Source organism: Phascolarctos cinereus, unplaced genomic scaffold (assembly GCF_003287225.1).
Source record: "Phascolarctos cinereus isolate Bilbo 61053 unplaced genomic scaffold, phaCin_HiC Scaffold_1;HRSCAF=81, whole genome shotgun sequence".
Taxonomy (NCBI): Eukaryota; Metazoa; Chordata; class Mammalia; order Diprotodontia; family Phascolarctidae; genus Phascolarctos; species Phascolarctos cinereus.
In genome coordinates this window covers 150,346,889-150,369,461 of record NW_027555514.1, presented here as the reverse complement: position 1 = coordinate 150,369,461, position 22,573 = coordinate 150,346,889, and the positions used below count along the sequence as shown (strand labels likewise).

The 22,573-nt window shown below is 35.3% G+C and overlaps 1 protein-coding gene across 2 annotated transcripts in view; it reads left to right on the top strand.

Moving 5' to 3' along the window:
• The window catches only part of SEMA3C (semaphorin 3C), a 189,383-nt gene extending 168,857 nt beyond the window's left edge, over positions 1-20,526 (top strand). For both annotated transcript variants that reach the window (XM_020984473.2, XM_020984474.2), the window contains exons 15-18: positions 1,347-1,504; positions 11,799-11,866; positions 12,806-12,936; positions 17,667-20,526. In XM_020984473.2, the coding sequence (XP_020840132.1) occupies positions 1,347-1,504; positions 11,799-11,866; positions 12,806-12,936; positions 17,667-18,086 (777 nt within the window). In that variant the 3' untranslated portion in view covers positions 18,087-20,526. The remainder of the gene's footprint in view (positions 1-1,346; positions 1,505-11,798; positions 11,867-12,805; positions 12,937-17,666) is intronic.
• The last annotated feature ends 2,047 nt before the right edge of the window (positions 20,527-22,573 follow it).

Here is a 22,573-nt window from a genome sequence, read left to right as displayed (position 1 = left end):
AGAGGAAAAAATATGAAATTGATTTATGGCTGTGGGATACATCCGTTTTGAATATATTTGCAAGGAAACAATGGTGTTGTTTATAGGGAATGCAGAGATACAAATAATACTTCTCTTAAGGTACTGTAACATTGTGATCAATTACTATTTCATATCCTAAAATATTACAAACTATTTTTAGTGTCCAGCTTCTTTGAAGATCAAGATTTAATTGAAACTACCACGATAGATAACTATCTGATTTGTTTTAATTCATTTTCCAACCTACTTGGTAATGGTAGTTATTTCTTGCCTTCCCCCTCTCACTCTTCCAACACACATTCCAGTGGATCTTAATCAGGGTTTACAAAGTGTTAAAGACATCCTACAAGATACCTTATGCTACAAGTCCAGGGGCTGACCAGATGCATAGCAATCAAATGAAGGAAAAAAATGACAAGTTAGCGTAGGAAGCAAACAAAAATTCACTTACTTGTCCTTAAAATACTTTAACCAAACTAATATATTCTACCATTTCATAAGGAAGTTAAGAGCCATGATATATTTTTGCTGTCCCAGAGACCATATTCACCTGGGATGAGTTCTTTGCAGACTACAATAGACTGAGCAGTGGAATGTTTGATGTATATTAATTTTATTAACCCAGCCTCAAACACTTATTAGCTGTGTTACCTTGGGCAAATCATTTAGCCTCTGATTGCCTAGGAGGCAGTTGGGTGATTCAGTGCATAGACAAGTCTGGGGTGGGGAGGAAGGGAGGAGAGAAATGGTTAATCTATAGTATGTCTAAAATCAATTTTTGTTCACCTTTAAAATTTTTAAATGTTTTCTGTGTACTGTTCACCTATAAAAATAGGTGATAATAACTATTTTTCTTTCTTCCATATTCTTAAAACTATTTTCTTTTTCTAAACTAAAAAATATTCCTAATCCTATCCCACCCATTTATTCAAGTTCACATGACATACTGTTAAAATTAAAGTAGGAGGAAGAAAGTCAGCTTGTGCTGTGGTAAAGAACAGAGTTCAAAGAAATTACTCAACATTAAATTTTTAATGTGTTAGTTCTAACCTGAAGTAGAGAAAAATAAAACCTAATATCTAGAAAACAGTAATTTGTTCTACATGGGACTTTGAGCATTTAAAAAGCAAAGTGGAAATGTTAGAGGAATATTAACCTGGGAAAATTCTGTTTATTTTGGCTACATACCCTTTGGTAGGATGCCTGACGGTTTTTAGTTCCAAAATGAATCCAAAGGCTTATGGGCATAGCATATAGAATATTCCTGCTCAAAGTCTTCCTTTATGTTCCACATCTAAAATGAATCATCATCTTTCCTTTAATAGCAACAGCTATATGTAAGCTCCAATGAAGGGGTTTCTCAAGTGTCTCTCCATCGATGTCATATCTATGGGACAGCTTGTGCTGACTGCTGCCTTGCAAGAGATCCTTATTGTGCCTGGGACGGTAGTTCTTGCTCCAGATTCTATCCAACAGGGAAGAGGTGAGTTCTACTTATTTCAACTCAATGCACAGTCCACACATCTTATTCTAGATATTGGGAGAGAAATAAAGTTCAACTTTGATGCAGTCTCTTCTCTCATGGAGCTTACCATCAATCAGGAAAATATGGTACATGGATATCCCTATAAATCAGTATAGCAAACAAGTACATTTGTTATAAAAATATGCAAACAAAAGCATTGTGTAAGGTTAGGGAGGGCAATTCCTTGGGTGGTGTAATGGAAGGACTTTTGGATTTGGAATCAGAAGATTTGGGTTCAAATCTTGGCTATACTACTTACTAATTGTATGGCCTTGAGCCTACTACTTCGCCTCTCTTGGTGTTAGAAGTGGAATTAATGTCAGCACCTAGTTAGTTCAGGTCCATTTTTGAGACAAAACAAGGCACTAACTTGCAAGTCATTGAACAGTTAACAAAAAGAGGTTTGCTTTGCCCTAACACAGGAAACATATGCAACAAGGATATAATGGCACTTAGCTTTTCTTGACACAGACCCTAATTGTCTCCATGTGGAAATATATATGGTCAGCAGGGTAAAGTATGATGACTCGAGTGATCTTCAGAAATCCACCAAATCAGAGTGGGACTTTTTTATTCCCTTAAATTATCAGGCTTCCAAAATGAGGCCAATGAAGGGGGAAAAAAAATAGTTTTGTTGCTTTTTAAGGCAAGCTAATACCTGTTGCAAGGAAATAGGTTAGGGTTGTATCTCACTTGGTCTCGGTTTTCTTATCTGTAAAAATTGAAATTAAACTCTAATTTCTAACTCCCTCCCAACTCTAAATTCTGTGATCTCATGATTGGGTGGATCAGTGAAGACTTTCTGGAGAAGTTAGCTTTTATATTTGACTCTAAGGGGAAGCTAGGTTGACAGTGGATAGAGCGCTGGCTGTGGAGTCAGGAGGCCCTGAGTTCAAATGTGACCTCAGACACATAACACTCACTACTTTTGTGACTCTGGGCAAGTCACTTAACCCCAATTGTCTCTTAACAAACAAACAAATAAATAAGTTTTATTCTAAAGGATGAATACATGTGAGAGTATTCCAAAAACAGCATAAGCTAAAGCATAGTGACAAGAAAATACAAGAGTGTTAGGAGCCATCAGGTCTCTGAGTTTAGGTGCAGAAAAGTGCACATGGAGGAGTATTGGTAAGGGTTGAGAGAGAAAGGACAAGATTTAAAAAATTGAAAATTCTAGCATGGGATTGGGCAGGAAAGAAAGAATGATGTCAGTAATGGATTCAGATGGAACTTAGAGAGTTACTTCACATCCAAGTTCTAAGTGCAGTGAGCAATGCTCGTGTTTTGTACTGTGCCAGCAGGAAATGTGACGGCCAGGTATGTGAGATCTGAGACAATGAAGCACGGTGCTATTGTGTGTCCTTGACAAATTTTCTAAAGATAGTAGCAGTGATCCACAAAATACGCATCCACAGTTTGATAGCCTTAATAATCTCATGTATATATGCAATTCTGTTACAGATGATAAAGGCAAGACTGTTGTTTTTGTGGAGTTTTTTTTGGGGGGGGTTCTTTTATAAAAAATATAACTATATATTTGTGTACATCTATGTAACAATGTCAAGAGAGTTCTTAATTTTTTTCTATTTTCTGATAATACTCCTCTCCATGCATTCTGTGTTCTAACAAATTAACTACTCTCTTCCTCCTCTGCATTCCCTATTTTTCTTTCTCATTGACTTATCTCACACTGCTCCCTACATCTGGAATATCTTCCTAACACCTCTCCTCAACTTCTGCTATTTTCTACTGCTTGCCTTTACTTTTCAGTTTGGGAAGAAGAGAAAAAAAATGGTTCAAAAATCCAATTAAAGTGGGAAAATGGTTAGTTGCTCTTGATGAATTCAATTCACCAAAATGTGAACTTTGTTCTCTAATACTAAACAAATTACCAAATCTTATGGCTAAACCATCATTGATATTTCAGGGACTGTATTGTAGCAAAGAGATTAATTATGCCTGTTCTGCTTGGCCCCAGAAAGCAGAGCTAGATACTCTGACGGAAGTCATATTAGGGTGTATATAAGATTGACATAATTGGGAAGTTACTAATAGTTCGAGGTATCTAAAAGTAAAATTTGAGTTACTTTGGTTATCCTCATTGAAGGGTCTTTAAGCGGAGGATAGAAAATCATTCAACTATATTATAGAAGAACTTCTTGGTATTACCTGAATTGGCCTAGAAGATCCCTTTTAATTTCTAAGATTCTTTTATACTGTTGAATTTCTAGTTATTCTTTTGCCATAGCCTCTAGGTAGTCTTACTAAATTTCTCCAAATCGATAATGACCTTTTCCTTTCAAGCCTTTCTTTCTTTCTCTTTTTCTTTCTTTCCTTGTATGGTCATCATATATTTCTGTGTCTTAAATACTGCTGTCTCCACCCCCAGTCTGCATGACAGATTTCATCAGGGCCTTTATTTAAAGCTTGGTATCTCATTCAAAGTCTAACAGTGGTCTCAACACAAAGGAGCATTTTATAAATATTTGCTTAATTCAATTAAATTCAAGTATATTCTCAAAGTATTGTTACAGTTGTAGTTTTTCTCCTCAGAGCTACTTAGAGCTTAACATCCTTTTGTAGCAGGAATTCAGTAGCTTCCCTACCTTAGAATCTCCAGCTGCCCTCTTAATCCTCATCTGTAACACTCACTATCTTGATTTGTCTACTTCTCTCAGACTACTGAGGACTGAATATTAGAAAGAAAATCATGAAATCCTAATTTAAAACACTAAACACATACAGCATAACCTTAGCTGCCACTTTCCTACTACCAAACATTCCCTATATTTAACACATTTAATCTTTATCTCAGTTTTCACTGTTTCAACAATCTTTCCCCAACCATAACCCCTCCCATACACTCATAGCAGAGCATCTTGCTTCCTATTTCATGGACATCAGCACTGTCTGGTCTCTCTCAACATTCCATTTCCACTTCTTAAAATTCTTTAATATCTTCATTCTGTCCCAAAAGATGAGTTCCAAATTCTTCGGGAAAGTTAATACTTCTACCTGGATCTTTAACTACTTATCTTACTGCCACCTCTAAGAAATTTTCCTATTGATCATTCCCTCTTCCAGATATATTTTCAGGTTCTGCCTTGCAATTATCCACAAATATGCTGCTCAGGTCTCTAATGCCTCTTTAGCTTTTTGCTCTCTGGCTCCCACCCACTTGGAACAGAGCTAGGTAGGTTCCAGGGTCAGAAATACTGATGTCATCATGACTATAAACAGTCACATGCATGTTATAGGAGGAGAGCAAGACTAGGCAAACAAACAAAGATCAGCAAGGTTTCAGGAGCACAGGAAAGATTCAAAGTGAAAGCCCAAAAAACCCCAAACTAGCTTTGTACAATGAATTTCTGCTTAAATGAAACCTTTTTTCTTGAGCAGCTTAGGGTTACCCAGATGACCTCATGCCCATGAGAGAACTCTGACTTAAAATGTCTTCTCTTGTTGGAGAAAGCCTAATTTCCTACATTTAAAAAGTTTATCATCTTCTTCATTGGTATCCAAAGACCAAACAGATTGGATAACCATGTGGGAGGTCTATGTTCCCCATAGGTTCATTTGAGGTAAACTCTGTATTAGGAGTGCCTGATCTGATGGGAGATACTCCAACCATTTCATCATGAGAATGTTCATCTTTGGTGGCCCGAATTGAGGCATTAGGAACAAAGAAAACATTGTGCATCCACTTTCAAATCAAAGCATTGTGAGTATTTGTCAGTATTTTCAACCCAACCTCTGAATAGTCAAATACCAACCACTGGCTTCTTCAAATATAAATAAGGTAATGTTAGCATTTACACTGTCACTGCACTAATATTTGTGCAGTTTACCAGCTGGAAAGGCTGAAGAATCTCAACTCTAATACAAATCTTTAATCTATTACCTGGAATCAATATTGAAGCAGCTTAAGACACAACAAAAATATTTTCTAGGCATGAAATTATCTCTGTCGTGGGAGCCAAAGGCTAATCTCTTCACATTTACACATTTAATTATTGCCCCTGTCTTATAGATGAATGATGAGTGCTTGTATGATCTTCCCTCCTTTCTCTCCCTCCCAATCCTCTCTTGCTTTAAGACTTTTGCTGTGAACAGCAAATGGTTTATTTTCCAAACTCAGAGTTTATTTTCAAAGTAAAGTTTTATGTTACATGAAGACTGTCTTTTCATGTTTGAGATTTTTCTTTTGTGTCTTTAAAAATGTATCTTGGAATGTGAATGTGCTTTTGTTTGCCCAGGTGGCTTTTCTCTTATTACCACCTTTTTTTTCTAAGACACAGACTTATCCATAGATTCCATGTTTTTCTCCAAAATAAATTTTATCCTAATCATATCCATCTCAATATATTAAAAAAGCCAATTAAATTACCTGTTCTCTTCTGATAAGAGAGTTACACTCTCCTGATATGACCTCCACTTTAGAATTAAGTTGGTCTAATTAAGATGAAGCAAAAAAGGTAATGAATGTGCATTAGAAACAAAGCATAATTGGCTTGTTAAACATTTTTTAAAACATAAATCATTTTAACATCATTTGCCAGAAACTTTGATGCAAACAAATGATCATTAAATTCATACAGATTCTATTTTTGCTACACCTTTGAGTGTTCTCTAAGCATTTAAATAAGGCATATACTGTCTTGACGAGTTAAAAATCTGAAGGAAATATTAACAATATTTTTAATTTCTCATATGGTGACTTAACTTCTCTGTAACTCATTGGGGATAGGCCCATAGATAATTTACTTGGGGAGAGCTGATTAAACATAAATTATATCAATATCATTGATTATTATTAGAATGATAATAATATGATGATGATAGCTAATGTTTATATTGTGCTTACTTTGTGAAGGCATTGTACTAAGCACTTTGCAAATCTTATCTGATTTTACCTCATAATAAACATGAGAGGTAGATGCTATAGTTATCACAATTCTGCATGTGAGGAAACTGAAGCAAATAGAGGTTAAGTGACTTTCCCAGGGTCACACAACTAGTAAATGTATGAAGCCAGATTTGAACTTGGGTCTTCCTGACTCCAGGGCCAGTGATCTATCTAGCGCACCTAGAAAAGAAGATCCAAACAAAGTCCTGGTGGGGAAGAAATGAACTGGTTTGCTTGCTTGCTTTCTCTCTCTTTCTTTCTTTTTTCTGTCTCAAGCAAATAGAAAAGTGTAGCAAGTGGGAAGGGGTTGGAATAAAGTTCCCAGATAGAATTTCATCATTGCCTTCTTTGTCAAAAAGATAGACTGCTAGTGAATAAAGCTATGAACTCTTCTATCTAGTGTATTATTTTTTAACTATTAATTCCAAGGATTGCCATCAACTGATAAGCAATTACTTAACTTATGAGTAATGATAATTTACCATAAGTTTAGCATTGTGCTGTTAGGCACTGGTAATGCAAAAACACAAGTGAAACAGGTCCTGCCCATAAGGAGTTTTGATCAGTGCAAGCTCTATTGCTTTTCCATTAAAAGCAACATTGTAAACAGGGAAAAGATTAGGCCTGAATTCAGAAGACTGGGGTTTAAATACAGGCTCTGATGTTTACTGTGTGATTATAGTTGTACTGTCTGTGCTAGGGGCAGGTAGGTGGTGCAGTGGATATAGTGCCGAACCTGTAGTCAGGAAAACTCTTCTTTGTAAGTTCAAATCTGTCCTCAGACATTTACTAGCTGTGCGACCCTGGGCAAGTCACTTAATTTTGTTTGCCTCAGTTTCCTTATCTGTAGAGTGAGTTGGACAAAGAAATGGCAAATCACTCCAGTATCTTTGCCAAGAAAACCCCAAAATGGGGTCATGAAGAGCCTGATATGACTGAACAGCTAGTAAAGTCAGGAGAGACCTATTTCAAATCTCCATATAAATATTTACTAGCTTTTAAAATAGGAAAATCACTTTATCTATCTTTCTGTTCTTCAGTTTCATCATCCATAAAATGGGCATCGTAAAACCTATGTGGTAGCATCCAGGTGGCACAGTGGATAGACCGCCAGGCCTAGAGTCAGGAAGACTCATCTTTGTGAATTTAGATCTGGCCTCAGATACTTATTAGCTGTGTGACCCTGGGCAAATCACTTAACCCTGTTTGCCTCTGTTTTCCCATCTGTAAAACAAGTTGGAGAAGGAAATGGCAAACCACTCCAGCATCTTTACCAAGAAAATCCCAAATGGGATCATGAAAAGTTGGACATGACTGAAAAATGACTAAACAATGGTTATAGTTGATCAGCCTCAGTTTCTTCATCTGTAAAATTAATAATAACAATACTTGCAGTACCTGCCGTACATGGATATTATGGGGAAAATACAAACTCCTACATGTAGCATAATATTTCTATTAATGTCTATTCAGTGGCTAAACAGCTTTTCTTTCCCCCTGCCACTTTAAGAAAAAGTCTACACATATAAAATATCCAATCTGCTGCTGGCTTGTCTAATTGTTTGAGAAATTATATTACTCATCAGAGCTAATAGGGAGCACTAGATTTTCTTGAATAGTGAGGGGACATGGTCAGATCTGAGTTTCAGGAAAATCACTTTGTCAGCTGAGTGAAGGGTGGAATAGGGTAAAACTTAAGAGAGAAACCAATTAGAAAGATATTTCAAGAGAAAAGCATGAGGCAGTGACACCAAGGTGTTGGCCTGTATGAGTGGAGAGGGACACTTACACGATATTATGAAAGTTGAAATGATTAGATTTGAGAAGAGAATGTATGTGGATAGTGAGTGTGGGAGAGGAGTGTAAAGTAACATTGAAATTGTGAGCTTCGGTGGAAAATAGTGGTTCCTTCAACTGTAATAGGAAAGCCCTTAAGAAGGCAGGCTCTGGGTAGGGGGGGCAGAAAGAAAATGTGTTCTTCTTTGGACATGTTGAGTGTAACAGGCCTACATGACATCCAGTTCAAGATGTCCAAGAGGCTGTTGGTGACATGGGACTGGATTTTAAAAGAGAGGTTACAGATGGATGGGGGAATAGTGTAGAAATGAAAACCGAATGCATGTGAGCTGATGAGAACATCAGGGTTGAAAAGAGAAGCACAAAGGGCAATGTTTTGGGGGACACTCATGTTTAATGTATGACCAGGGGGAAGATGCAGAAAATGAGACAGAAGGAGCAGTCCAAAAAATAGGAAGTGAATCAAGAGTGAGCAGAGCTGGACAGAGAGAAGATAGTGTTCAAAATAAGTCGATCAACAGTTTGAAAAACTGCAAAGATTAAGAAAATGGAGACTGAAATTTAACAATTAATAGATATTAGGTAAGTGCTGAGAGAGCAGTTTTAGTCAAATGTGAATTTGGAAGCCAGAATGTAGTAGTCAGAAGCAAGTAAGAGGAAAGAAGGGAGAGCACCCAGTAGGATTTGTGCTGTGAAGTTGGATTCAGTCAAAGGGCCACATTTGAGGACCTAGAAGGCCACATGTGGCCTCGAGGCCACAGGTTCCCCACCCCTCATCTACTGTAAACAGCTTTCTCAAGGAGTTTAACTTAGTATTTGAAGAGAGGTAAAGAATGATAGTTCAGAGGGGAAGGTAAGCTCAAATGAGAGTATTTTTTCAGTGAGGAAACAACATAGGATCTTGTAGGAAACAGAGAAATAACAAGCAGAGAATAAAAAATGGAAAATTAAAGAGAGATTGCAGTTGATAAGAGATGGTAATGTACTGGAGAAGACAGGGAGGGAGGGAATCTAGGGTCCATGTAGAAAGATTACCCTTCACAAGAAGAAGGGACCTATGAAAGATGGAGGTAAAAGAGGATATCTAGCAAAGGAAGTTGCCTAAGTGATTTGAGATGAGCAGGGGAGAAGAGGATCCTTTGCCTAAAAGATCTTGAGAATATTGCATAAGAATAGTGGTGTAGAATAGAGTAGACTGCTGCCTTGAGGGCTCTAATATGTGTCTCCTAACTCTAGATCAAAATTATTTGAATCTTTTAAAAATGGAAAAAGAACCATGTTTAACAACCCACTGATCATAACCATTTGGCAGAGCATAAAATGAATAAATAATACCAATGGACAATGAATAGAGCTCAGAATTAAGAGGAAGAGGAGAGTAAGCTGAATTACCTTCATGAAATTGCAAAGATCCTTTTTTAATGATCACAAACCTCTCCCAGAAACAAAGGTCCACACTTTTAATATCAATATTCTACTAGTGTTTTATATGGCTGTGAGACAAGGAACATGATAATCTCCAAAAAATTGCCAATGAATTTCAAACTAAGAGCAAGGAAGAGGCACATGGTGGGTTTGATGTGCGCCGCATCAAGTTACAAATAAATTCTTAGCACAGTGACTAGCACGTAATAAGTATGTAATAAATGCCTTTTCACTTCTTTGTTTATTCATTCAAAGAACAGGAATTAAAGACAATAGCAGAGAAATTTCTGAGCAAAAATGATGGGTAGGCCATGTGATAAGAACAAGGGATAAAAGGCAGATAGCCCAATTTATCTACTCGAAACTTGAAATGTCAGAATAATATAAGGAAGATTCCCCAGCCTGTTAAGCCCTGAGGTAATCTTATGATAGAACATGGCCAAAAGTAGTATAAGATGGGCAGGCATGAATGGGTTGTAATTTGCATCATTGAAGAGAATGCTCATATGATGAAATCATAGATCCAGTTGAGTAAATTAATTAAAAACCAGAGATATCTTTTGAGCTTAGCACTCTGGTAATAAGAGCGAGATAAACTCATGTCATGCAAGTAGTAAAATGTTGGGAGTGATATGTAAATTAAATTACTTTGAAAATAGCTATAAGCTAATTTCCAGTTTGTTCTATTATTTAATATTTATCTTTGTATTTAAATACAATTTATGTAATTTTATTCAGGAAGGTGATTGCTCTACAACCTAAATTTAGAAATTATATGACAGTGTTATATTGGTTTATCCTTTTAACAACAAGATTTAGAATGGAAGATTATTCTTTACTATTAAAATGATTCAGAAAAAGGGAAATGCTAGTGTGTCTATGTACACACACATCTTTTGAATTTATGGTACTTGACAATTTTGGATGAATCAGTTTGGGAAACTGATAGATTATTTTATTAAGAGCCTACTATGTGCCAAGCACTATGCTAGGCTTTAGGGATACAAAGACAAAAATGAAATGATCCCTGTCCTCAAGGAGTCTGCACTCTATCTTACGATATATCAGTGACACAAGTGGTTATTTTTCCCTATGTTATGTCTATAACGGTTTTGAGTTTAGTAGGTTCAGTGCCCATACATAGAGTTTATACTTGGTGGTACTAAAAAAAAGATTAGTTATTTTCACAAAATCTAAAAGCAAAATAGAGAAGTGTGTTAAAGCTGAAATATAATATTTTAGGCAACACATAAGGAAGACTAAGGACCATTTAAAAAAATTAAACAAATTATAGAGGGTATGGGTATCTCTATTTTTAAGTCTTCGATCTTCCCCTTACCACAATTCCTTACACATAATACATTTATTTGTAGGTAATTGGGGTTAAGTGACTTGCCCAGGGTCACACAGCTAGTAAGTGTCAAGTGTTTGGTCTGAGTCCAGATTTGAACTCAGGTCCTCCTGACTTCAAGGCTGGTGCTCTATCCACTGCGCCACCTAGCTGCCCCCACATACTACATTCTTAACAAATGTTTATACAATTGAATTATACTGCCTGGCACATAAGTACTTTATACATTTTAGCTATTTTCATTTTTGTTAAATTATCATTATTGCTTTAATTTAGTATTATAGTGTATACAAGATACATTTTCAGTTTAATGGGATAGATTGGATTGGGTCCTTCTAGTAAATAAACAGTGTATATGGGATCCCTTAAGGTCCCATTCAGCTTATGGTTCATAGTGTATTACTGCCATTTTTTAAATTGTTAGCAATAATTACAGCATACATTTACATGATGCTTTACCAAGTGCTCTCAAGCACATCATCTCACATGATTGTCATTACCACACTGCTGAGGTAAGTTAGAGTAGGTATTGTTAGCTCCATTTCTCAGATAAGAAAAATGAAGCTCAGAAAGTTTAAGGTATCTCATCCCTTCATATGGCTGATATGTGGCCAAATGAGTCACAAAATCTGACTTTAACTACATTGTTCTTTCCCTTACTACTACATGCTGTTATGTAACCAAATGATAGTGGTACCACTTGAAATAAAATTAAATACCATGGGCAATATTAGTATTATTCATTCTTTTAAATACCTTTAAACCCTCAGGCGGAGTCGCAGACAAGATGTGAGACATGGGAATCCAATGACACAATGCAGAGGATTCAATCTAAAAGGTATGTTAACTGAAAAACATTCATGTAAAGAGAAGATAACTTACCTTTGACTATAATCTATTAGTCAAGTGGTTTTATGATGTCATGTCATAAAATGCAAATAAGTCATTTTCAAACAAGAGTATGTTAAACTGTCATTTCAAGTATTTTTTAGGAAATATATGTGTAATATTATCATAACATTATTATTTTCAATTAATTTATGTTAATGTAGGACTGTAGATATTTTCCCCCTATGGTTTTTGTACTTCAGGGAATTTGGCTCTATTCAATAAAGCTTGTCTTTGTATTCCTTTCTACCGCTCTAATTTGGCTTGTTTTTTATTGAATAAATTTGGACTGGCATAATAGCTGATTAAGTCAGTTTCTTTCTCTTTTAGCCTGAATGCCATTTTTTTCTCTACTAGTATTTTAAAACAACTTTTAAAATATAGTATCTTGATTTTTTAAAATATCTAATACTTTTGTGGTCTGGTCATGACATTAAGGTGATAGAAACCAAATAGATAGATTGTCTTGTTACCACAGCAATCCAGAGCATTCAGTTGAATGTTCACACATGAAAACTGCAGGTTAAAAATAAATGGTAACTCAAGATTGTTGCATACAATATGACACTTGAAAAAGAAGTTAATTAATGAAATATTTGCCAGAGTACTGAATATGGAACCTTCCACAAAATATCATTCCATAAAAAATCTTCCACAAAATAACATTTTCAGGACTTGTGGGTAATTTTACCATTGTAACCAAGGACAAAAAAAAAAGAAGATACCATTGTTAATGGCTTTGCATGTGTGAAATTACTTGGTCAGCTACTTTTATGAAAGAAGTGGGTCTGTAATGGATCTTAATTTTAAGAATAAACTTGCCTTTTGAAATGTAGGACACAGGAAAAAAAAAAGAGGTTCTAAATACCTCTATTCTTTTGCTTCACAGCATATAGAAATGCAGCTGAGATTATTCAGTATGGAGTAAAAAATAACACCACTTTCCTTGAGTGCACTCCCAAGTCTCCACAGGCATCTATCAAATGGCTGTTACAGAAAGACAAAGACAGAAGGAAAGAGGTGAGTGATGCAATTCAGTAGCAATCAATCAATGCTAGTGAAAGGGCCTTAAATCACCCAGTGGGTCAGCTTGCCTTCAAATCAAACCAGCTAAGTACTGCATATGACCATCCTTTTATACCTTCATCATGACAGGTGCCAAGTTCTTTAAAATCAGAAGCCTTAAAAGCTGATGGACTAATTAGATAATCTCTCTGACTACTCCCCTCCATCATGAAGTTATTGGAACAAGAGTGTTGGCCTTCAGGGTGTGGCATTGATGTGAGGCTCCATATGGAAAAGAAACAGTATATGTGCAAGTCCATAGGCTAAATGCTTATACCACAGCACTTTAATATGGTGGGGAAGGTAAAGAGGACTTGACCATTTTTTAAAGTTTGAACTTATCAGCAAGAAATTAGTGAAAACTATGACATTTTGTGGCAAAACAACACTTTACAACTGTCATATTCTCAGTCTCCCTTGCCACCCTGTTTCAGCTTCAGGTTATAGGGATTGGATTATGGAAACATTGCCTTTATTCACTTACATAGAAAGAAAAAAACCCCTCTCATTTCTTACAAAAGAAAGTTGATTTTATGCTGAAGTACAGAAAGAGTTGTTTCAGAAGTCAGTGATGTGAGGGGAAAAAGGTTAAAAAAAATGACAGTGGGCTTTATAATGTAAATAATGAATTATAAAATATTGATATCAGGTTGTCCTCAAAAATGGAAAAAAATAATCATAATTAATCCTTTGTGTAGTTTGAAATATACTTATTACTTGTAAAAAGATTTAAGAAAGTCAGAGCCTGGAGGAAGACTCTAGCTATTGGACTTATCAGGTTTTTTTGTTTCGTTTTTGCAACTTCTTAAGTTAACTAGGAATCAGTGGAATTGAAGAAAGTGTCTCCTGTTCTTCCTGTTTTCTTTTGATTGTCTACATGGCATGTTCAAAATCCTAGCACACATTTTGCCATGGTGTCCAAGAATCTTTCTGCACCTTCTCCAATTTTGTTTTATCTATTTTGTGAATTTTCATGGAGTTTGTGTTTATCTTGCAACGTGATAGGTAGTCCTTACCTCCTTATCACAGATTATCTCAGTGGTTCCCAAATTTTTATGGATTTGTTTTTGTTCATTGCACAGAATTGCTCTTTGCCTTGAGAAATTGTGGCACGATATGGGAGATTCCAGGGACTCCTACATTCCCATGTGGTTGCAACTTCTATACAATTTGTGGCCCATCGAGCTCAGACTTTGGGCACACTAATGTGCCCCTGCTCCATAGAGCTTAGAGAATTTGGCAACTCCCTGGCCATAATATTTGAAGAATTTCTGAGTGAGGGAGAAAGGTTACTTCACATAAACATGATTACACAAAGCCAGAGACTCAGTAAAATGAATAAATAAATCCTTTCTTCTTTAGTAACAGATTATATATACGATAGTAAATGGATACTCAGTATAGAATTTTCTATGATTTATGATGAATGTTTTAAAAATGTTCAGGATTACTTATTGCAGACATTTGAATTAAAATTCCAATGAGGGTATTTCATAAATTTAATCTGTGGCCTAATGTTCTTGATTTTTCTGCTTTAGAAATACTACAGGAACATGTAGTGCCTTAATATTTCTGCTTATTTCATTTAGTGAGGCTCTATTGTTTTCCTTTCCACGATGAATTTATTTCTTTTTAAATATTTAATTGTTACCTTCTTTCCTACCCCTTTTAATACTGCAGTCAGATTCCAATAATTCCCATCACAAGCCATCTGTTATAACAAAGGAAAATACATAAGGAAACCAAATAGCTATCCATATATCATCTGATCATGGAAGCAATATTCTACACCTGGTGGCCCTGACTACTTTAAATGTAAAACTATAGGGATTCAGTTTGAAGGATTATAGTTAAAATAATTTGCTTTATGCTTTGAAGAAAATACTATTTGTATTTCATCTCAATGTTGTAAGACTGAAAACGTTCAACTGGCCTCACCCTGAGCTACTAAGTGTCATTTAGAAAATCCAAGTAGTTCCTCACATCTTCTTTGGAGGAATAATTAATTTCTAATGTGTGATGTTTTAAATGTGTAAACTTCTAAATCAATGCTAAACTGTATTTTACCTGAAAGAATGAGTCTTTTATAACTGTGCTTCTTAATTGCTTTTCAGACTGACTAAAAGAGGATTTAAATGTTTCTTGAACTCCAGTCTCTCATTAATTTCACATTCACTCACTTCAAATTCTTTACAATTTTCCCTTACCCATATATTTTACCTTAACTATACTATGACCCGGAGCAGGCCCCCAGAGACACAAAGTTGTAAAACACTTTGGGGTGTGTGTGGAGAGGGGAGTTAAGTAGAGGAAAGGCTACTCGCTCTCTCTCCCTCCCTATACCCATTAACCAAAAAAAAAAAGTCCTTATCTGAAATATTTTGAGAAGTATGTCTGTCTCATAGTCGTATCAATCAGTGTTCTCTCTTAGTTCATTCCAAGACCATACTCTAAAAACTACCTTTCTTTTATTTCTTCTTATATCATAAGGTCATTTAAATTGGGAGTAGCTCCTTACTGACTTCTCAAATAAAATTTACCTTCAACAAACATCCCACTCTTATTTCCATCTGCTTCTAATCCTTGCTCTTATCAATCTTACCTTTCTTTTTTTTTTATTGCCTTTTTGTACATTCCTTCAGCAAAGTACCCTCTTACTGTCATTGGAGATGCCTCTAGAGAGAGAAACTCTAAGATACTACTGACTACAATATCTGAAACCAATGGTTTTTATTCATTCAATAATGTTAATTTATAAGCATTTACAAGCCTGCTATGTGTATACCACATGAGCTCTAGGAAGACAAAGACAAAAAAAGAAAGTAAAAATAAGAAGGGTCTCTGACATCAAAAAGATTACATTTTATTGATTGGATTCTTTCATTCAACAGTCAAATATTTATAAAACACCTACTATGTGCCTGGTACTGTGTAATTGGAGATATAAAATATTTTTTTAAAAATCGCCACCTTCTGTGATCTTACAATCTAATGGGGGAAGACAACATATGAAAAGAAGCTGAAAGTTGAGGTGTGGAAGGGTGGAATTGAGGGAAGGTACCTGAGGCAAAACACAGTAGAGAAGCCACAGAGCGGTGTAACCAAGTTAGAAATGATGCATATGAACCAAATTGCCTCCTCAAATGGAGGTTTTGGAGTTCATCACTCTGCCCTCCAGGCAGAGGGGAATTGGGTAATGATGAGGTGGATCATCAAGCTTATGGGATCTTGTGTGATGATGAGGTTTGCCCAATAAGTTGTTTCCAGGGGCATGGTGGAAACTTGAGAGAAGTCCCAGAGTAACCCAGCCACATAAGGTTATTCCTTAAATGAATATTAAGAATCACTGTGCAAAGTAAAACTAAAATCACCTTGCCATTTTCAAGTGTTAGAGTTAGCCTAGGAGTCAAGAAGATCTAACTTCAAGCTCTGCCTCTGACACATAATAGCCATATGACTCTTTGCAAGTAACTTAACCTCTCGGTGTCCCAGGTAACTCTTAGGATCAAATATTATTTCATCTGAAAATCATTTTTTTATTTTGTATTTTTATAATGTACAGAAGTATTAGTACATTCATATAAGGTATAAATAAGTAAATACATGCACATTGGGGGTACATGTTTAAAACTTTTTTAGTAAAGATAGGGGATAGACAAAAATATTTGGAGACTTCTGCTCTATACCACCAAAATCACAGGTCTGGTCCAAAGTATGCATACAGGAACATGCTCACATGTCTACATTCGTTCCCAGGGATCAGATATTTAGATGGATTGATCTATAGACAGAAGCCAAATAGATAATACTTATTATATATAATTCATTGATGATAAGTAAATGGTAAGTGAAGGATAAATTTAATAAGTATTTAGAATTTTGCTTTTCATTGTGAAAGTAACCCTCCCCCTGCACGCACGCGCGCGCGCACACACACACACACACACACACACACACACACACACACACACACAATGATTTCCAGAAAAAATAAATTTCAGTTTATGTTTAGTGCTTTTAGTTTTAGGTATAACTAGAATTATAATTTCAAAATTCTCCTATATTTGCAAATCTTTCTTATTCACTGGATTATTATCATATTTGTGAGTGAAATACAGTTTTATTGTTGTCCTCAGCCTTTTGAATATTTGTCTATTCTATTGCACTGAAAGAAAACAGAACACAGACTAATAATGTATCATTTTATTAATGAGTCTGTCTTTTAAAAATGGGTAATAGAAGAGGTTAGAAACCCTTGAACTGAATTCAGGTATAATACATCTGATTCTAGTGCCAAGGAAAATCAATGCTGTTTATGATTTCTACCCTAAAAAAATACTGATTTATTAAAAAGGGTTTTTTAATTATTTCTGTAGTAGTGGTGTTGGAGTTGTTCTATTTCATCCACACTTTATTTAGTAGCCTGTTTCATGTTACAAGCAGCAGTTTCAAAATAGCTGACCTGTAATATGTTAACTGTCCTCTTAAAGGACTTATACCCTTGTGCATTAGGCTAATGAACTAGAAAGAGATAAGACAATGACAATTTTTGCTTCTATGGTATATGAAATTTTTGTAGATTAGCAATATTCAACCAAGGAATGAAAAAATAGCAAATAAAACCAGTCAGCTGAATGTGCTGTATCTCAGTCTTTGAGAACTTTCTTAAATGTGTTGCTTTCTAGGTCAAACTCAATGAAAGAATCATTGCCACCGAACAAGGACTTTTAATTCGTGCTGTCCAAGATTCTGACCAAGGACTCTACCACTGCATCGCAACAGAAAACAGTTTTAAGCAAACAATAGCCAAGATAAACTTTAAGGTCTTGGATTCAGAGATGGTAGCCTTCGTAACTGACAAGTGGTCTCCCTGGACCTGGGCCAGCTCTGTTCGGGCATTGCAATTCCACCCGAAAGACTTTGTCGGGGCATTCAGCCACTCAGAAATGCAGATGATTAATCAGTATTGCAAAGACACCCGGCAGCAGAGTGCTTCTCCACAGGTAGATGAATCACAAAAGATGAGAGGGGACTATGGCAAATTAAAGGCTCTCATCAACAGTCGCAAAAGTAGAAACAGGAGGAATCAGTTACCTGGATCATAAATTTTCCCCCCTTGTTGGTGCAGCTGATTTTTATTTCTTTATGCTCCCAGTATGTTGGTTCTTATTTGTCTTCCCAGAGCGTACTTTGAGCAAAGAATCTGTTGGAATATCTGAGAAAAGCTTTTACCCCAACATGAAAAATGCATTGTAAATGAACTTAAGCATGCATTTTTTTTTTGAAAAATTCTGACTAGCACTAGGCATGTCACAGTCCTCACGGTGCATATACATTTTTAACTTAACCCAGAGTCTAATTTATGTCTTTTATTTACCTTCCCTTCCAAAACCACTTGCTACCTACAGACCTATAACGAGGATACTTTTCAGTTCAGATCAGGGACACGATGTTTTGACTTTTTCCCCCCTGCAGTATGATTATAATTTGCTAATTGTTTTATGGTTTTATATATGAAAAAAAATACCAGGTTTACAACTTTCAGTTATACTGAAAAGTAACTCAGTACATGGAGCAAAAAAACTGACAAATACATTGTATGGTAGATTTTTTTTTTAAGTTGGTAAAAGACACATTGAAAGTTGCATGAATAAATGAATAGTACATAAAGAAAAATATTTATGTGCTTTAAGTGAAACACTGATTATTTTTGAATAGGTTCCAAAAATTGAATGTTAATATTGCTTATGTGAATCTTTGAACATGTATTCCCTATGACATACGTGCTTGCAACCAAAGTATAAATACGTCTTCAGCATCATAAAGCTCTGTGATGGGAGCTGTCCAAAGGAATTGTAAAGAGGTAGAACAGGACAGGAAGGTGAAGGTGGCATCCTTCTTCCCAGCTAGAACAGCCTGATTTTTTGAGTTGTTCCTTTGTTTGTCCCAGACAATGGACATTTATGAGGATAATGTTGCACATCTCCTCATAATTATTCTTTGTGATTGGCCAGTGCTGTTCTGAGTGGCAAAGTTGATTTTAGAAGTAAGTCATTTTTAAGGTGCCAAAGGATGCATTTTGAGGAGAAATGAAGAAAAAAAGAAATGCTTCTACCAAACAGCTTTATGAAAAAATAAGTAAAAGAGTCTTCATCCTTGATAAGAACTGATTTTTAATATTTTCATGCATTTTAAAGGTTTAATCTTTATCCATGGTACTATTTATAGTTAATCTAATTATTTCTAAAGGTCTGAGTTAATAAGTTAGTACGTTAGATACACTGGTTTTAGAAATAGCTATCCAGTAGCTATACAATGTTGAAAAAAAAAATTCTTAAGCTTCCATATTTATGTTAGAAGCACTTTTTAGGGAAAGTTTAATGATTAAGGTTCCACTCAGAATAATAATTAGGGAGAAAAGACTAACATGAAATTTTCTTCTCTACAAACATTTATTGAAAGCTCATTAGTTTTTCCTTTGTTTCTTTTTTACCCCCTCTTTCCTTCATTTTTTTTCCAAATGCAAATAATGGCCTCACTATAGACCTCATGTAATGTCTAGGACACTAAACCTATTAATATAAGTGGTAGTCAAAAGAGAAAGACGGTCTAATGGTCCTATCCAAGCACTGCCAAGTTACAACTGTTCAAAGATCATAGTCATTTCCAAAATGAATCTGATCATTGATCAGGATGTAAGCATAAGCTTTATTATTTAAATAGTCATAAATTATGATATATTAATAGGGTGGTCTCAGCTGGGCCTGAAAAATTGCAGGTACTCACAGAACACAGGATATTAGTAATTAGGATATGAATTTGTTTTAAGACTGAATTAATACAACTTTCATGTTGTTCCAAAATAGTCTTCAAAGCTGCTTCTATTATAAGTATTTTGACTGTCTAGGAAGATTTAAATGTTGAAATATTATTTCTCCTCTGTAAGAGTAGAAGACATGGATCAGTGTCTACAGATGATAAAAACTTCCATGAATGTTCAAGCACTCTGTACAGAATTGAAAATACAATTGCTTTATGGTAAATGTTCAGAGTAATGCATACGATTTCACTCACATCAGATAGACATAACCTGGTAGGCAATATGGGTGTTTAGTTTTGTAATATTATTTGTGCTATTTAAGACCTTCTCTTTGGGACATTATTAAAATGTATATAATTTTACTACTTTTTTAAGGAAATCTTATTAACTCTGCCAAATGTAAAGATTATGCATCCCCTTCCCCAAAGAATCTCTTTAATGTAAATTGTATGTTGGTGGCTCCCTTGATTTTTATGTGTCATTTGTACAGTTTGCTGATGTAATAATATGTCCTTCATGATCATTGTACTGTAGATAAAGTGTCCTAGAAAAACATTTTTCAAAGTGCAGGTGTGTATATAGTTTTTAGCATGATGAAACTGTTACTACGGTGAATGTTGACTCTATCTTCAGTAAGAAACAATTAAGTGTAGCTAGCATAGTAATATTTAATTGAATACCTAAAACATTTGCCTGGTTAAATAAAGTGTGTTCAAATCACAGAAGTTCTTTTAGTTTTTCCCTTTAGGATGTTGTGACTCTTCTATTCCTGTGGCAGAAAGTAACTGGTTTAAAGATTTTAGTATCTTAGCTTGTTATGTCAGGGAAACTGAGATGAGGGGGGTGCATTTTGGGCTTAGATCTGGTACCAGTGGCCCAGTGCATAGCAAGTCAGCCTGGAAGGCAAGAAAACAGGGATTCAAGGCCTACTTCTGACTGTAACCCTTGGCAAGTCACATAACTTTTCAGTGCTCTAGGCAACTCTCTAATTGCTTAGAATTTCCAGGAAAGGTACTTATCTACCTTGATAGGAGTTTTCTTATCTCAGAGTTCTGTATTCAATAACAGGTCCTTATTCCAATCCCTGTCCCCATCAAAGATACCTGGCTAAAAAGATTACTACCATGTGACTTGACAGGGCTCTCTAGAGGCAGTGTGATGTAGATACATAGCTAGATTTCAGGTTGATCTAGTTTCAAATTCTGTCACAAGCCTATGGACCCACTGATGTCACAAGATTATTGTGAGGTAAAAGTAAGAAAATCTATATATTTTTCAAACATTAACCACTACATAAATACTTCTTATTATTATTTACTGTGGTAAATAGATGAACAAATTGATTCCTCTCACTTCAATATTTGGTCTTCTGTTCTCCAGCAATTCAGTGAAAGTGATAAGATAAATAAGTTTTTCTTAAGTGGTATGGGACTTAGTATGTCCAAGTTTCTGCTTCAAAGTGCCTGATGTAGGCCATGGTCCAATATATCATCCAGCTCCACTGTTAATGTTTCATACAAATATTTCAACATCTACAGAAATTTGTACTTCCTTTTATGGATTACTTTGCATATATTTAATGTTGACAGTTGCATGAAATGGAATGAGAAATTCTTTCAAGACCTACAATTCTATGCATGCGCTGTCTTTACCAATACAAATTGCGTCCACTTTTATGCCTTATTAAATGGCTTCATGAGAAACTGTGGCAAAAGTCAAACAAAAAAAATCATCAACAGAAGATTTATGTTGATTCTGTTGCCTAGCTCTTATTCTCACAGATTTTCTGGCTACATAGGATCTGCCTGAGCATAAAAGTTCCTATACAATCATGTAGTATCCGAGTATGACTTTAGTGAGTAGGACAAAAAACTTGCTATGATTTTATAAAATTAATGTTTGAAGAGATTGTAGTAACACTGTAAAATCTAGCTTAAAGTAGAATCATTTTCATACCTTTTTCATACTTCTCATATATTTAGGTGTTTTTAAAAATATCATGTCCAATTTTACTGGATCCTATTTCATGAACCAAACTACACTATGAAACCCCATCTGTATCAGATTTTGTACATTTTTTAATGGAGGAGAGATGAGGGGAGGGAAATTATGGAAGAATAGGTTAAGTTATAGCTCTAATTTTCTAAGAATTTTCCTTTCTACTCTGAAGCTTCCAACACAGAGAAATTGTAGTTTTTGAAAGAGAGGGAGAAATTTCACTGAAAATTTGCAGGACCCTGAATTAAGTCAGCATCTAAGATCTTATATCGGGGAGAGCAACATTAGGACTCCAGAGGGTACAAAACATGACCCCCAAAGGCCCCACTATTCCCCTCCAAAGTTTACAGAGACTGGTCCTAATACAAGGTCCCAATTCAGGAGAAAGATTGGAATAATGAATTAAAACAAACAAAACCACCAAACAACAAATAAAACCCTCCTATGATAAGGAGAAAGACCCAGAAGAAGAGAATGACTCCAAAATATCTATGAGTAAAGCATCAAAGGACAGCACACTTTGGACAAAATAGGTGAATAGATGCAGAAAATGTTCGACAAAACACACCATGCAATCTTTTTTTTTTAAATCAACATACAACATAAAAATAAGTGGACCTTTTCTGAATAAAGTAAGCAATTTATCTAAGATCAACAGCATTATATGTACTGGGACAAACTAAGAGACTTTTACAATAAGATCAAGAATAAAAAATATTATCTCTATTATAACTTATTATTTGATGTAGTTACAGAAATGCTGGCTACAGCAAT